The sequence below is a fragment of the Zootoca vivipara genome, chromosome 17 (genome assembly GCF_963506605.1).
Source record: "Zootoca vivipara chromosome 17, rZooViv1.1, whole genome shotgun sequence".
Taxonomy (NCBI): Eukaryota; Metazoa; Chordata; class Lepidosauria; order Squamata; family Lacertidae; genus Zootoca; species Zootoca vivipara.
Window position 1 is genome coordinate 39,493,482 of NC_083292.1, and position 17,536 is coordinate 39,511,017.

Sequence of the window (17,536 nt, forward strand, 5' to 3'; positions counted from 1 at the left end):
GGTCCTGAGAATTGCTAGGAGACTCCCCCTGCCCCCATTTGGCTCCCAGGGGGGCTTAAGAATCGCTTCTCCTTCACAGAGAACTGTGGGAATTGTAGATGGGACAAACTGATCTGCAAACGAGGGCGGGTTCCTCTCCTTGTCAAATTCTGGCCTGGGTCCCCCATGCATGCAACGCCTCCTAGCCAACAGCAGGAGGCAGCAGCGCTGCTTTTCAAAAAGTCCAGATTTTTTACCTGTATAGCGGTTTGGTTCATCTGTCTCTGCTACAAAAACCCCACTCCCAGTTCAGAGCAGTTTTGGTAAAACCTGATAATTTTTGCATGTGCTTAAAAATAGCAACACTGCACAGATGTGTTTTCCAGCTCCTCCTGCTGCAACACCTTTGCAAACGTATTTCCCAAGTTTAAACATGCAGAAATTAAACCAAGCGGTCTGATGGTTTGGGTTTTTTCCTCGCCAGAATTTTATTTGTGTTTTTGGCCTGCGTTTTCCTCCAGGGAGCTCAAGGTGGCTTGTAGAATTCTTCCCTCTGCTGATGTTATCTTTCCCAGCAGGCCTGCGAGGTAGGCCAGGCGGAGAGACTGTCGGTTGGCCCAAGATCACCCAGTGAGAGCTTTTTGGCCAAGTGAGGATTTGAACCCTGCTCTCCCAGTTTGTAGTACCACACTCTTGCCACTGCACCCCACTGGCTAGAGGTGGTTAGGGTTGTAAGACTATGACCTGGGAGACCAGGAAGCTCATTGGGCCACTCACTGTCCCTAAGCCCTTCCTCTCATGGTGGTTGTGAGGATGAAATGGGGAGGGGGAGAAAATGCAGGCCCCCTTGAGCTCCTTGGAGGAAAAGTTGGTATATAAATGAAACATTGTTAAACACATACTCTATTTTCTTCTGCTCAGGGTTGCGTCCCCCCCCCCCCGCAAATAACAATTTGTTGTGCCCCTTTTCCACACAGTTCCAGAGCTTCTGTGACATTTTTGAAGGCAGCCTTTATGTTCTTGTTATTGCCTGAATGATACCTGCACTCATGAGCGGGATAGGAGATAACATTTGATTAAACGCGTAAAATGGCTTTTCAGGACAAATCGAAACGTCTCGAAGTGGAGCTGGATGAGGAAAGGAACACGGTGGAGCTCTTGACGGAGAGGATCAACCGCACGAGAGACCAGGTAGGGGAGATGACGCTCTGTTGGCATCTTGGCTGCTTGCAAAACGCAGGCTGCGTCTTAAGCAGCATTGTGCCACTTTAAACCCCAAGGAATTCTGGGAAGTGTAGTTTGTTGAGGGTGCTGAGAGTTGTTAGAATATACCCTCATGGAACGACAGTTCCCAGAGTTCCCTGCAAAGAGGGCTCTGAGAATTGCAACCCTGTGAAAGGAATTCAGGGTCTCTCGGCAACTCTAGGCAGCACAGACTACAACTCCCAGAATTCTGTGGGAGGCCCGCTCCTGTCCATTGTCAAGCTGCCCTTAGGGTGGCCGCAATCACACATCCATTTAAATAGCTTTTATTATACCACCTTAAATAGCCACAGCTCCCCACCCCAAGAACCCTGGGAACTGTAGTTTGCTACAAGCGCTGAACGTTGTTAGGAAACCCCCTGTTCCTTGGCGCATCAATGCAATAAATAAATAAGTATTCAACAACTTTGAAAATAAAATAGTTGGATTGTATCCATGCTAACCCTACTCATAGCAGAGCCATTGGGGATAATGGGCGTGGCTGACTCAGGTTCATTAATTTCAAGGAGAATTTAGCTGGATTGGGTAGATTAATAGCTGGTTCTCCTATCACTACAATATAGGTTTTACATGCTGTTGGCTTGCTTCTGATCTGCACCCAGGAAGCGCCTTCAATCACAAAGCAGCCTGGTCAGCTGGGCCAAACGAGAACCACAAATCCTTCTTTTTGTAGAATTTTCAGGTGTGGTTGGCAAAGGGTGCCACAGGGTTCTATGTGCCTGTATTTTAAGGACTGACCTTCGCTCAACCACAAAAAAACCATGCCAGCGCCTATTTTTAGCTCCTCTTGCAGCACAATGGTGTCATCTTCCTAGGAAGGAGGCCTCCTGCCGTTTTTAAAAATACAGTAATGCTGTTTCACATGCACGTCATTCCCCTAATTGTTACAACAGCCCTATAAGGTAGGCTGATAACATTTTTAAAAATGGGGAAGGGAAAGTAAATGGGAGCATACAAAGAATCCAGAAAAAAGAACCTCACTTAAAAACATTTTTTATAAATTAGACTTGTATTTTCTGCAATTGTAATTTGACTGCACTATAGGAAAATCTTAATTTAAAAATCTTTTAAAAAGCAATTCTTTTTATTTAATATGAACATTTAAAAGCTGTTCATTCAGAGAGAGCTCTCTAAGCAGTGTGCAAATAAAATGGTTGATGGAATGAAACTAAAATCCACTTAATTAAGTAAATGTTGGTGCCATTAAAACCACAACTAAAACCAGGAGAACCATAAAAACGAATCAAGATAAACTAAATTATGGGTCAGGGTAGAACTTTTATCAGGCCCAGCCAATGAAGCTGAAAGTTGGAAGTTTCCAGACATATAGAAGGAATGACTTCATCATTAATAATAATAATAATAATAATAATAATAATAATAATAATAATTAATAATAATAATAAAATAAAAATATGCCACCCATCTAACTGGGTTGCCCCGGACACTCTGGGTGGCTCCCAACAAAATATTCACACAAGGCGTAGATTAACTGTGGAACTACCTGCCACAAGAGGCACTGATGGCCACCAACTTAAAGGGCTTTAATAGAGGATAAGGTAAATTAATGGAGGATATCCGTGGCTACTAGCCGTGACGGCTATAGTTTCCCTCCACTGACCTTGGGCAGCTTGCCTCTGAATAACACCAGGTGCTGGGAATCGCTAGCAGGGAGAGTCCTGCTGCACTTGAGCTCTGCTTGCGGGGAGTTTCCCGTTGGGGCATTTGGGAGAACAGGGTCCTGGGCTAGATGGGAAACCCCCACCTTGGCTTGATCCAGTAGCAGGGCTCTTCTGACTTCATTGTGGAACCTCCAGGGCTGGAGGCAGTCTATCTACATTATGCTGGACTGGGGAGGCCTTGATATCCTTGCGACCTGCCCATGGTATCCCAGAGGAGAGGGATATTTCCCTCTCTGCCCCTCTCCTCATGGCATCCAGTTCCTCTGGTGGCTGGACTGAGGTGGGCACAGCTGGTTGCAGACTGCATCCATGCACTGGGTTGGGATAGTCTGGCGCAGCCAGGGCTGACACCCCGTCTCCTTTCTCTGTCTCCCTCCAGATTGACCAGCTTCGGGCCGAGCTCCTTCAAGAGCGCTCTGTGCGGCAGGACCTGGAGTGCGATAAGATCTCGCTGGAAAGACAGGTAAGGCTGCGGCTGGCGTGTTCGGTCAAGTCTGGATCTTCTCTTTGCCGACTCAGCAATTGGAAGCTGTTGGGATCCTCCTCCCGCTTTCCTCCTGCTGCTGCCACCGCATATGATTTTAAAGTTACACAGATAACTGGCTGATTCTGCTCCCCCACCACTGAAAGCATGGAGAGTCTGCAACTTCCTGAAGGAGTCCGTTCCACTGCCAAACAGCTCTTACTGCCAGGAAGCTCTTCCTGATGTTTAGATGGAATCTCCGTTCTTGTAACTTTATGCAATTAGTTCGGGTCCTACTCTCCAGAGCAGGAGAAAACAACCTTGCTCAATCTTGCCAATACATTTTTATTTATTTTACAGTAATTCTTTTCAATACATTTCAATACAATCTCTCCTCATATATAATACTTTTTGGCTTTTTAGGGCCATGACTTCCTTCAAACCTTCCTTATGATTTTCTATTTTTCAATTCAAATTTCTGCATTTTCACTACTTAACCATTGCTTTTTTTTACCATAGCATCCAAAATAGATCATTAAAATTTCATTTCTACAATGATTTTTATATCTATACTTACAAAGCTTCTTGCAATCCTATCAGCGTATTTAATTGACTACAACTGTCTTTCAAATAATTTACAAATTTAATCCAGTCTTTGATGAACTTCTGGTCCTGCTGTTCTCGGATTCTTCCTGCATGCTCCTCGGCAATTCCTCTTGTTTCCAGTTCTGTGCTAATAAAATTCTTGCCGCAAGCTTGCTCCATCTTCCATGCAGTAGCCCTTTAGATACAGTATTTGAAGATGGCTCTCCTATCTCCTCTCAGTCTCCTCTTTTCCAGGCTTAAACATACCCAGCTCCTTCAACCGTTCCTCATAAGGCTTGGTTTCCAGACCCTTGATCATCTCAGTTGCCCTCCTCTGCACACCTTCCAGCTTGTCAACATCTTTCTTAAGTTGTGGTGCCCAGAACTGGACACAGTATTCCAGGTGGGGTCTGTCCTAGGCAGAATAGAGTGGTACTATTACATCCCTTGATCTGGACACTAGACTTCTGTTCATGCAACCTAGAATAGTGTTAGCTTTTTTTGCTGCTGCATGACAAGGTGACTCATGTTAAGCTTGTGGTCCACTAAGACCCCCAGAAGCTTATAATGGTGGTGACTTGGGGCTAGTTTATTTATTGATTTTGATCTTCAAGTCTTTTTATCCAGCCCATGTCTCACCCTAAGACGATATTCCGGCTATTGTTGTTTCTCTTTCTAATCCTTCTGAGTCCAAGTTCACACCAGAAATAGAGAGAGCTTTGCCTCCCCCTTCAAATAATTTTGGCAGCGCCAGATGGTGGAAGAGAGATAAAATACCAACTAAATTGGAATGGCAGGCAAAGTTATTTGAATATGTAGAATTGACAAAGATGACAGGGGAAATTAGGAATCAAACAAACCAAGAGTTTAACAAAGAACGGGATTTGTTCAAATTATATTGAAAAGAACCTTGTTCTCAGATAAAATCTTTGACATGTTTTGAATAACCTCTGCAGCGATATAGTCTACCATGAATATAAACAATTAACGATAAGTTTTAAAATATGCAAATATGCAGTCAACAAGGTAATGATGGAGCCCTATTGAGGATGAGGGAAGTCACAATTTATGAAGGAATTTTATTTTCTGTGTAAAAAAAATCTTTGTATGTGAGGTGACTTCTTTTTCTTTTCTTTTCTTTTGTTCTTTTGTGGTAGAGGGATTTAATACTTAAAATAAAGATTAGAATTCAAAAATAAAATAAAATTGGCAGCTGTGGTTTGCTGGGGTTCTGAGAGCTCCTCAGAGACCCCTCTCTCCCTATTCCCCCTCACAGAGCTGAAATTCCCAGAGTGGTTTAAGATTGCCCCCCAACTGGCATTCGGACAGTGGAAGGGGGTTTCGGCTGTGTTTGAAGTAGTGGTTGTTTGGAAGCGTGTTTGGACTGGGAAACTTCCCCAGCGGCCTCTTTCTCCACCAGATCTGCCTTTTGCGTCTGCAAGAGGCCCTTCCTGTCTGGGCTTGTAGCGGTGGGGGGGGGGGTGTAGGATGGGACAGGTTATGTAATTTGCACCATTTCAAAATCCACACCCCCCCCCTGATTCATTTCAATAAACGAGCTGTTGTTGCCGTGCAATTAACAAGGGCGAAAACAACCCCGGCGACATTCTGCTTGGATGCCAGCCACATGCGGCTTGGAGCGTTCCCCGTAGAGACCTTCATTACCATAGAATTGCAGAGCTGGAAGGGACCCCACAAGGTCATCCAGTCGAACCCCCTGCAATTGTCCTTTGCACACAGATTTCCTCTTGTATTATCACCCTCTCCCAGGCCCCCAGGTTCACGAGAAGCTGAGCTACGTCTTGCCTCTCTGTGTGGGTGAAGCCTGCTTCTTTCACAATAGGGATGGGGCTAGAACATCTGCAGTCCTCTGGGCGCTGCCGGACTACAACTCCCAGCAACCCCTTTGCCATTGGCCCCAGTGGCTGCTGGGAGGTGGAGCCCTGGAGAGCCACAGATTTTAGACTGGCCTACGTGCCATACATTTAGAGCACGTTATTTCCACCCAGAGAATCCTGGGAACTTGCAAAGCTACAGTTCCCAGCACCCTTAAAACTATAGTTCCCAACATTCCTTTTTGCAGGTGAGGGGAATGGAAGCTTTCTTACAGTGCTGAAAACCAGCAGTTGTGGGATGACTCTTGTTTGTTTGTTTGTTTTTAAAGCAACAGAGCAGAAGCTTTGTGGCATAAACTTCCACTCGGCTCTGGGTTGTATGGGAAGAGGCCTGCAGCCGTAGGATTTTATAGCGTTAGTCAGGAGGAGGCCCATTGACATTAATAGACATGAGTCACTGGACCCATTAGTTTCAAATGGGTCTACTCTTGTGTATGACTAATATTGCCTGCAGAATCATAGAATTGTGCAGCTTGAAGGAACCTCGAGAGCCATCTAGTCCAATCCAGGAATCGCAGCCTCCATGCAAAGAGTTTTGTTTTTAAGCTGGTGCATTTGAGCCAGTGTATGAAAAAATTGCAAGGGGTGCAGTTGGGTGCCTCCGATCCCTTTCCTTCCCAGGAATGTTACTGGATTTTTAAATTGCATTTATTAAACCAGCCCCTCTCGCACTGCAAGAACTGTGGATGGTGGAAATACAGTGATGAACTTAAGTGACATCAATTAAAACCACATTAGACAAGCACGTGAACAGGCTCGTGCCTCGTTTGGCCCATAATTGGGCCAAATGACCAAATGCTTACTACGGTAATTAACGCATTACATTACTCCTAGTCTTAAGCAGCAACAGGACCGGTTTGTTTTGAAACATTGCAGAGCAGTGAGCAAGCTTCTGAGCGCAGCAGAGCACTTCTTCATTTCTGGATGTTCATTATAAACGAAAAGGGAGGGATCGCCCGGAGAGGCTTTCTGGGGAACAGGGAAGCTTGCGTGCTACGGTGTCAATTTTTTGTAGTGGGTCCTCATTTTACTGCAGTTACTTTAGGATTATTATTAATATTACCATTTTCCTAATAGTCCAGCCTGCCTACCTGCTATCTATTTGCCACCAGCCTTGGAGTTTTACCCAAAACTCAGGTTGCTTTGCGGCCTGGAATAAAGCCTCTTTTTGATCGGCCTCTGCGTTTTTCTCGGCCGCCATGAGGACTAGTCTCTTTTTTCTTCCCCTTTTGTTTCGTTTAAACAAAAACCAGACTTCTAAGGGATCTGGTAGAGGTCTCTCTGGGCTGCCCTTCCCTGTCTGTGCTACTGTTTGGGAGCTATGCCCCGAACATGTTTGAACACAGATGTGAGAGAGCGGGAGCTTTTTTTGCATTCCTCCTGAGGCTTTGCGCCCTCTCTCTCTCTTTTTCTTTAATAAAGAAAAGAAGCAAAACAGGGGCCCCCGCCATCACCCAGCTTGGCTGCACTGCAAAGTGAGGGGAAAACAATTATTACTCTTATGTAACTCTGCTAATTAAAATTCCTGCTTTCTGAAGCGGGGAGGGGAATTTTGTTCAGCCCGGCCCAGGACATTACATAACCCTGTGCAGCTGGTGTGTGTGTGTGTGTGTGTGTGTGTGTGTGTGTGTGTGTTTGCTCTCCATCTTGTTCCTCATAACCCGAAGTTGCTGACTCAGCCAGAAGCCACCTGCAAGAGGCTTTTAATGAAACTGTTGCTCCAATGCAGATCAGAGCATCCTGCTTTCCAGACCTTCTGAAAGGCTGGTCCCCTCATCTCAGAAAGGATATTGTAGAGTATTTTGTCAGGGCAAAGGTGGCAATCCGAGCCACAGAAGTCCCTTCCAGGCCACGCAGGAACTTGCCCCGGGCCGCTGGTCCATATCTTCTCTAAATCTCCCCGCTTCCAAATCTCTCTTTCCAGAACAAAGACTTGAAAAGCCGCCTCGCGAGCAGCGAAGTCCTCCAGAAGCCCAGCGCCAACGTCTCCCAGCTGGAGTCGCGCATTCAAGAGCTTCAGGACAAACTCCAGGCTGAAGAGAGGTAAGTCGCGGAGAGGCAGTGTGGGATAGCGGTCAGAGTGTCATGGGGGAAACCGGGGTTCAAATACCCTGCTCAGCGATGAAGCTCTCTGGGTGTGGCCTTGGACCAGTCACTATCCCTCAAATGCCGCCTCGAGCTCCTTGGAGAAAATGGTGGGATCGGAGCGTGGTAAACCTATACGGTGGGGTCTTTGACATTTATTTAGGAAAGTATTTTTGTACCACCCTCTCACAAAACGTATGGAATTAGAATATCATCGAAAAGTGCATTTATTTCAGTAATGCAACTTATTATTTTTAATTTTTCTTTTAATTTTTACAAATGCTTTCTTTTGGAAATTCCACAGTAATAAAACAAATAGTTACAATAATACAAAAATAAACATCGCTATTGTTGTTTGTTGTTGTTTAGTCATTTAGTCGTGTCCGACTCTTCGTGACCCCATGGACCACAGCACGCCAGGCACTCCTGTCTTGCACTGCCTCCCGCAGTTTGGTCAAACTCATGTTCGTAGCCTCGAGAACACTGTCCAACCATCTTGTCCTCTGACGTCCCCTTCTCCTAGTGCCCTCAATCTTTCCCAACATCAGGGTCTTTCCCAAGGATTCTTCTCTTCTCATGAGGTGGCCAAAGTATTGGAGCCTCAGCTTCACGATCTGTCCTTCCAGGGAGCACTCAGGGCTGATTTCCTTAAGAATGGATAGGTTTGATCTTCTTGCAGTCCATGGGACTCTCAAGAGTCTCCTCCAGCACCACAATTCAAAAGCATCAATTCTTCGGCGATCAGCCTTCTTTATGGTCCAGCTCTCATCGCTATTACATCGCTATTACATTTCATTAATTACATTTATAATTGACCTGCCTAACGACAAATAATTACAATTTCAACAAATAAAGGCTTGACATATCTTGCTTTGCATGTCATGCATCTATCTCATATATTGGTTTCACCTTTTAAGTTGCATTACTGAAATAAACACACTTTTCGACGATATTCTAATTTTCCGAGTATCACCTGTACACTTCCTTTAAGTACACAGAGCAAACCCCAAGCTATCTTGGCTCATCTTGGAAATCCTTTCCCAAAAGTTCTTTCCACTTGCAAATCCTTCAAATCTTACGAATAGCTAAAACATCTTGGCTACCCCTCTGCAAAACTGGCCTGGCAAGTATTTGTTAAAAGCAGGCTGATGGGAGTTGTAGTTCAGCGACACCCCGAGGACCAAAGGTTCCTCCCACCTGTGTCTCGGACAAGCGACACAGCACCTGCCTTGCTCGCGGAAGACCCCCGGTTCGATCCTCAGAACCTCCCTCTTTTGCTGGAAATGTCCCCTGCCGGAAGCCCTGGACAGCCACTGCCAGTCAGTGCAGGCAATGCCAAGCTCAGTGATCTAACTCTGCAGAAGTCAGCTCTCCCCTTTTTCTTCCCTGTCGCCTCAGGGAGAAGAGCGTCTTGGTGTCCTCGAACCGCAAGCTGGAGCGGAAGGTCAAGGAGCTGACCATCCAGATTGATGACGAGAGGCAGCATGTTAACGACCAGAAGGACCAGGTGAGCTGGGGGTGGGCAGGAGGGCTCAGAAGGCCCCCAATGACATCTCCAGGCAGGGCTGTAAAAAGATGTCCCTCTCTCTTGGACCACCACAACCAGCCTTTGTTGACAGTATGGAGCCAGGTGGACCTGAGAGCCTGGCTCTGTTTGAGGCAGCTTCCTCTGCTTAAAACCAGAACCTTGAGGTCTAGACCCTTACTTTTACTTTTACTTTTACAGGGAGGGCCCAGGCTTGCTGAGTATAGAGCTTAGTCCCAGCTTCATCTCCTGGCATCTTCTGCAACTATCTTTTACCTGCTAGATTGTATTTACAACAGCGTAAAACGAAACGCTAAAATCGTTGATTTGAAATGCTATTAGAAAGAGGTGTTAAAAATATTACTGAAATCAACTCTAGCTAAGAAAGAGATAAAACATGTGCAGCTTCTCCGTGTCTAGATAGGCTTGCCTTTTTAAAAAAAATATTTTTATTAGGTTTTACAACATATTCACTACTGATAATATAATCACAAACTAAGTTACAAAACTTAAACAAAAATGTTTCAAGGGGACACTGAAAAGAGTTCAACAAAAATAATGATGATGATTTTTTAAAAAGAGTTCAGCGAAGGCTGCCTCCCTGGTGTCCATTGGCAGGGAGTTCCAAAGGGCAGGTTCTGCTGCACTGGAAGGTTTAAAGGGGAAAGACCCTGCTGTAAGATGATTCCACCCCTTATGGGGGGTTTAAAAGCCAGCATGTATTTGTGAGGGCTCTGCTGGGCCCTTCAGTTGCCGGGGCATCCCAGATCTCCCTGCTGCTACCCCCGAGTCAAACTGAGCAGGCCTTCCTTCCTCCCTCCCATAGCTAAGCCTGCGGGTGAAGGCGTTGAAGAGGCAAGTGGACGAGGCAGAAGAGGAGATCGAGCGGCTGGAAGCTGCACGCAAGAAGGCCCTGCGGGAGCTGGAGGAACAACATGAGACCAATGAGCAGCTCCAGGGCCGCGTCAAGTCCCTGGAGAAGGACCTCTGGTAAGGAGGGCGGACCCTTTGTGGGTCCTAAAGAAATGGGTCCTGCTCGGGGGCTTCTCTTTGGGGCATCCGGTTGGAAGCTGTGAGAACAGAATGCTAGACTAGATAGACCCTCTTTGGCCTGACCCAGCTGCATGGCTCTTCTGATGTTCTCATTTTTTTTTTAAAAAAAAATACCCTATGCACCTTGTTGTCATTCTGCCCGGACACTGAGGTCCAGTTCCAAGGGCCTTCTGGCGGTTCCCTCGCTGCGAGAAGCCAAGTTACAGGGAACCAGGCAGAGGGCCTTCTCAGTAGTGGCACCCGCCCTGTGGAACGCCTTCCCATCAGATGTCAAGGAAATAAACATCTGACATTTAGAAAATATCTGAAGGCAGCCCTGTTTAGGGAAGTTTTTGATGTTTAATAGATTATTGTATTTTAATACTTTGTTGGAAGCCGCCCATCCCCAGCCAGATGGGTGGGGTAGAAATAATAAATTATTATTATTATTATTATTATTATTATTATTAGAATGGAAATCTGCCCCCCTGACCTTTCTCTCCCTTCTCAACTAGGCGCAAGGCAGCCCGGTCCACAGCCGAGTCCCTGAAGGATGACCACCTGAGCTCTGATGAGGAGTTTGACAGCGCCTACGGCCCGTCCTCCATCGCCTCACTTCTGACGGAAGGGAACCTCCAGACCAGCTCCTGTTAGCATCTTCCGGCCAACCCTTTTGCGGATCCCGTCGGAATGCCTGAACTTTTAAAACACTTCGAAACCCGTCTGAAGTGCCGTCCTCGTGTTTGCCGGTCTCTGGCGAAGCAACCGGAAGATTCCCCTCTCCTCACCGAAATGTTGTGTGCCTGAAGATGGAAACAGACCACTTTATTGAAGTGAAGGATATATTTTAATGTTTCTTCTTCTTTTTGTTTTTGCTTGCTATGGGGCAGCAAGAGGCTGATCATAAAACGGAAATGATGACAGTTAGAACTTTCTCTCTATCCCTCTTTCTCTTTTTAAATCCCCCTCGATCTGGTTCTCAGGGCAACTGGTGAATGATTAAGAAATAGAATCTTCCAGTTTTTTGTTTGTTTTTTCTAAACCAAAATTTTAATTTTCTGCATATGTATGTGTACATATAGATATATATATATATATATATATATATATATAGGGGCCCGTGTATGTATGTCAATTTTGCATGTGTTCCAAATTTGGATGTGCAATAATGTTTCATGGAGGGATCTGGGGAGATAGTGGAATGTGTTTTGGGGGGTGGGGACCTGGAGCCCGCCCCCCTTTGCAGTACATGTATATGGGTCTGCAGAAAACAGATCCTCAGGTGGCCTTAACTACTGATACTGATTGCTGTGCCCTTGTCCTTCCCGGTGAGTCTTCAAGAGCAGACACTTGGGATGGGAAGACATGATTTGTGACTTACCCGCTGGGCAGCTATCTCAGCTCATAGATTTTTCTCGCCACCGAGACCCTTGAAGCCGATCCCTGCTTCTCCTTTGGATATCTGCCCTCCTCCCCTTTCTGGAATTTTCCGTTCACGTCCTCGGACAACTCTCTCCTAAATGCGTCCCCTGAAACCGTCTCGCCCAGGAAGTGAAGATGAATCTTTCGGCAACGGGATTCTGAAGCGCCGTTCTCCTGACCGGGGCGTTTGGAATTTGCCTGGGATGGCCCAAGGATGGCAACACGAGCGACGGCCTTGACGCAGAAATTGAGCAAGCAGCCATTGACACGTGGATGGTGAGACGCTGAGTGGAAACTCCCCAGCCTAAAAAGAGACCTCAGCACGAGGTCAAAAGGACTTGCCTCCATTTTAAGCTTGTTGCTGACTGGAGCAGCATAAATTAGAACCAGGTTGTGTTACCACCATCCCAGGTAACAAGCTGCCACCAGAGGAGTCCATTTTGCAGAACTGGAGCTCTGTTCCGAACCGTTCCCAAAATGTCGGTTCTTGCATTTTGCAGGGAGAGAAGATCTGGCTGGGGCCATCAAGCGATGGTAGCCAACTTGGCGTCCTTCAGACAGCTCTTTGTCACCTCTGAACCCTTGACCATCCCGCCTGGGCTGATGGGAGTTGTAGGCCAATAACATCTGGAGGGAACCGCATTCTCAGTTTCCATCAGCGGGGCACTATTCCTTGGCTTCCTCTTCAAGGCGTTTTGGGTTCTGCGTTGGGAACGAGGCCAAGACTAAGGAACCCCCCACCTTCCAAGGATGGTGAACCTCTGAATGATGTTGTTGGACTCCAGGACCGACCCTGCCAGAATTTCCTTGTGTTCTCTGCTGGATGGTGGCCGTGTCAGACGACCTTCTTGGCTGCTGATGTGTGCATGAAACCTCAGCATGGAAATTTTAAAGAGAAAAAAATCTCCATGGTCTTCTGAATGAGGGGTGGGAAGCCAGGTGTTCCTGGACTTCCCATCAGCCCCAGATGACGGAAGTCGGGAGTCCAGCGAGATCTGGAGAAACCACGAATTCCTGTTCCCTATTTGTATATAAACTATGTCCCATCGTGGCTGTGGGGTTTTTCGCTCCTGATTCCTAAAGCAACAGCAAAGCCAGACTCTGGTCTCACAACCCTATTGGGACGGCCAGTTCTGAAGATACTCTTCTCGGATCCATGCTGAGAGTTTCCTCTGTCGGGGGACGGAAGAGCAGCAATAGCTCTCTTTTCTGATTGCCGTTTGGAGCCCTCGCTTGGCTACGATGCTACCAAACAGCTGAGGATACAGTATTTCCCCTGCTGCAATCACTGGCTCTGTTGGAGGCACCACACGTAATCCTTCGCGTACGATTGTTTGCGTGTTTGCAAAAGGCACACCCCTCTGCCTGTTTCTTCCTGGGCCAATTGTTGAGCCATGTCTTCAATTGGGGCATGACGAAGGAGGAACTTGAGCCCCAAGCTCCATGGAAGAACGCCTCCATGACAATCTGGGGTTTTGTGGACTTCTCCTTGGGAAACCTCTGCTTCGCACAAGACTGGGCGTCAGAGGATGCAACTGTGTCGCTCATCAGAATATTGGCTGCATTATCAAACCTTAGTAAGGGCTGCTTTTTCCACCCTGTCCCCTTAACACAGAGGGTGGGGAACCTCTGACCCACAGGCCAGATGTAGATGTGGCCTGGCGTGGATCTCAGTTTAGCCTCTGAGGCTGTTTCCTCCCCAAACCCACAGCCACCTGTGACATCAGGTGTGGGGTATGCAGATGCGGCGAGGTCGGCTGCGCAGCAATGTTCCCTGTAGGTGGAACTTGATGGCACGGCCTAGATTGGGGAGGGGGGGAGGCTCATTTGCCACACTTCAGCCGATGGGTGATGAGTCCAACCCATGCCGGATTGGCTGCACAGGCACATTCCCCATGAGGCAAGGGGAACAGGACTGCGCAGCTGCTTCCTGCAGAAAGCGCTTTTGCCAGACCTGTGCTTGAGAAAGGCCAGGTTTAGATATCACAAAGGGCTTTGCGCTCCCCAAACTCAGTCAGGCGCCTGGGAAGCACTGCACAAGGAGCTTTGGTGGGTGGGTGGGACTGCCCACCTGTCAAAGCCCGACATCAGGTGGATTGGCAGGAGCATTGCCCCGCCCCCATGTTGGAGCTGGTCTGCTGGGCCAAAAGGATTCCCTACGCCCACTTTAACAGTACCCAGGTGCCCCAATTTAACCTCTCCAGGCCTTGCACGAAGTGCCTTATCATGGGTGTCTCCCAGGAGAAGGGAGCACTCTTAATGTACGTGTTTCACGCGGGAACCGACTGGGTGTGCCATGCTTGGAGTCGCACCATCAAAGGCATGATGCGCACCTCTGCCTTTTATACTTCTGCAAACACATGGGCCAGCTTCGACGTCTTGCTAGGTCCCATCTTTGCTTGCCGTGTGGCTCCCCCTCTCAAAAGCGGGCGCTGTGCGGTCATTGTCACAATGGCGCTAAAACAGGAATTCCAACACGACTTTAAAGTGCTGGTTCCTGGCTGGCTGCCCTGTTTTGCACTGAAATGAGCCCTGCTTAAAGGGCTGTGCATTTTCTGGGGAGGGGAAATTACACCTTCAGCAGAAAAAAAAATGAGGCAAGATTGTTTCCACCACCACCACCCCTGGCTGGCACCACCTTGTCCACAACTATTTTGGCAGTTTCCGGAGGCTCATCCTTTCTGCCAGCACAAGTCTTCCAAATACACCGTGGCTCAGAGGGGGGAAGATCTTAGCTTCTTTGCTTCAGTAGTTGCAGGAACGTCCAAGAGGTTTTACTGGGTGTGTTGCCGAAAACATACAAGGCATCTAGTCCTCATGAAACACAGCTGCATTGCAGCAAGCATCAAAAGCAGAGCGGCCATCTTATTTGTGGAAGATTGTTTCCCTTTCCACCTCTACTGCTCGACCAATATCTCGGCTGCTGGTTTCCCTGTATATTTTTCCTGCTCATTCCTCCCTCCACCTGCCCCCAAATGCAGCAAGACATCAACTTTGCCAGAACATTGACGGGTATGACAAGCTCGACCTGATCCGACGGTATTCAGGGCAGTCAGTGCAGCTGGTGGGTCTTGGAGAAAGGCCACTGAGCCGTTGTGTCCATGTTTTCTACTTCCTGTTTGACTTATAACATGTTTTTGAGCTACAGATTCCACTCCCAGCTGGTGGGTTTTTCTGTTTTTTGTTTTGGAAGTGTTCTCATGCAAATGTCTTCAAACCAATGTTTCCGCAAATCTTTCTCTCAGGAGAGCTTCTGTTTATATTTTGTTGACACCGTCCATGTCTTTGAGCTACAGTCAAGGCAAATCGGGGTGGGAATAATGTATTGTTTGCTCTTCACAACCCTCAACATGGCTTCAGACTGTGGAAGTCGTTGGGCGCCAGGAATTTGGTGGAATGAGTTCATCTCCAATGTCCACTGGCAGCTGGAGCAACGCACAGCCTTGAAATCGGCCTCCTGTGTTGTCAGATTTAGCCATTACATTGCAGATCGGGTGTGGAGACAGTTTGCCCCTCCACATGTTGCTGAAGTACAATTCACACCATCCCAGGCCATCCTCACTAAGACTAACAAGAGTTCAGGAGCATCTGACGGGCCAAAGTTGTGGCAGATCTTTGAAATGGCATTTGGCCGAGATGGGGGAAAAACTCCTCTGCCTTGTTTTCATTCCTTTTATCCAGCTTCTGGGCTCAGATGAGTTTCCCGCTTTGCCTCTCCCTCTCTTGAAGGTTGCATGATGTGATTCCGACCGGTAATCGTCTTGTGAAGGGGTTCGCAGGACGCTGGCCACCCTGCTGCGATTTACGGAGACCAAAAATAGGAGCAGGGGTCTCGAAGGCCGTTGCATCTTCAGGCCTCAAGCCGCAATAACAAAATAAACCGCCCGGTTCTACTGCAGCCTTCTGGGTACATGAAATCCCAATCCAGCTCATTTGTTTAGAGATCAAGCTTTTGGTAGCAGGCACCGCTGCATCCGTCAGGGCAAGACGGACGGCATTTTGTTGGAGCCTGGTCCTCGAAAGTGGATGTCTTGAAAACGCTACCTTGTTTGGGATGCCTGCCCTATTCAGTTTCCCTGGGGCAAAACTTGAGGGTGAGGTTTTTATACCTAGGCCTTTGGACCTGTAATTCTTTCTCTCTCTCTCTCGTTCTTTTTTAAAACAGTAATGCAATAATTTAGAAGCGTGTATATTTGGGGGAGGGAGAAAAACCTGATCAAAGAGGATTGTTTCGTAACGAGGGTTCCCTCGTCCCCAGCACAGTGGATTTGTACAGTTTTAAATGGCTGCTATAATATACGATCTGGGTTGGTTTTTATTATTTGTAATTTTTGATTTCCCTCCAGATTTATTTTCCTTTAATAAAGAACAAGAAAAAAAACCCACACCACAACCTTGTGCGTTGATTTTTTTCCTCAAAAACAACCTAAAGTCCTATACGAATTGGGCTTTCTGACCACCACCCCTCTCCCACCCCCAAATTGGTGTGTGGTAAAAGCCTTGGGTGGATCTATCCTTTCATCATTAAAATGCCTGATTATAATGGTTTAAATTAAAACATTTAAAGATAAGTAAAAAATAAAAAGATTTTAAAATGTCAACATCTACTTGCCTGGATAGGTTTGCTTAAACTGTTGTAAACAAAACCTGCCCTTATTCCCTTATGGGGTCCCTTATAGAGTCCTTTGTAGGTTCTCCATCGGTAGGAGAAAATAACAAGAGGCCAGCCAGAGAATACAGTCATACCTCGGGTTAAGTACGCTTCAGGTTGCGTACTTTCAGGTTAAGTACGTGGCGGACCTGGAAGTGTTTAACAACGTTAGAGATGTGGGACACACACACACCCCTGTAATTTCCGTAACACTGGCGCAGCTCAGTCATAGCGTATTTTGCTGGGGAAATGGCACAGATATTTGTTGCATAACTCAAAGAGTGAAGGGAGTTTGCTGGAGAACTGGGCTGGGTGCAAAGGAATGGGTTTCCGACAGGCCCTGAAATCGAATCCTCCTCTCCTGGCCTACATATTGCGCAAAGCTGGGGGAAGCCGGTCTGATAAGCTGATAAGCTTTCCACACCCTCCTGATGATTATTCTTCCCAGTCCTTTAAAGGAGCGGAACTCCACCCTGTGGTGTGTGGCTCCAGCCTTTGGGAACTTGAGAATCTGCCTTGTATGCAGCCAGATCATTCATTCATCCGGCTAGCCAAGTATTGTCTACAGTACTGACTGGCAGCAGCTCTCCAGACTTTAAAGAGGGAGTCTCTCCCAGCCCGATCTGGAGATCGAACCCGGGGCGTTCTGCACGTAAAGCAGATGCTCTACCGCTGTGCTACAAATGGTTTCAAATTGGATCGGGGATTGTGGGTTGAGATTCCTGCATTGAACAGGGTTGGGCTAGATGACCTCACGGTCACCCTCCTACTTTACAATTCTGTGATTTTTCCCAGGGGTCATGGGGAAAGGTTTAGCTAGGTGGCCCACATGTTTGTCTAGCATTATTATTATTATTAATAATTTATTGCATCCATACCCCACTTTTTCCTCCAAGGAGCTCAAAGTGGCATACTGTACATGGTTCTCATTTAATCAGCTGAGGCTGAGAGGCA

General features: G+C 47.1%; 1 protein-coding gene across 2 annotated transcripts in view; it reads left to right on the forward strand.

Moving 5' to 3' along the window:
- Positions 1–16,315, forward strand: part of CGN (cingulin) — a 54,537-nt gene extending 38,222 nt beyond the window's left edge. For both annotated transcript variants that reach the window (XM_035097881.2, XM_035097882.2), the window contains exons 16-21: positions 1,081–1,170; positions 3,304–3,387; positions 7,792–7,910; positions 9,351–9,459; positions 10,304–10,467; positions 11,025–16,315. In XM_035097881.2, the coding sequence (XP_034953772.2) occupies positions 1,081–1,170; positions 3,304–3,387; positions 7,792–7,910; positions 9,351–9,459; positions 10,304–10,467; positions 11,025–11,163 (705 nt within the window). In that variant the 3' untranslated portion in view covers positions 11,164–16,315. The remainder of the gene's footprint in view (positions 1–1,080; positions 1,171–3,303; positions 3,388–7,791; positions 7,911–9,350; positions 9,460–10,303; positions 10,468–11,024) is intronic.
- Positions 16,316–17,536: the final 1,221 nt, after the last annotated feature.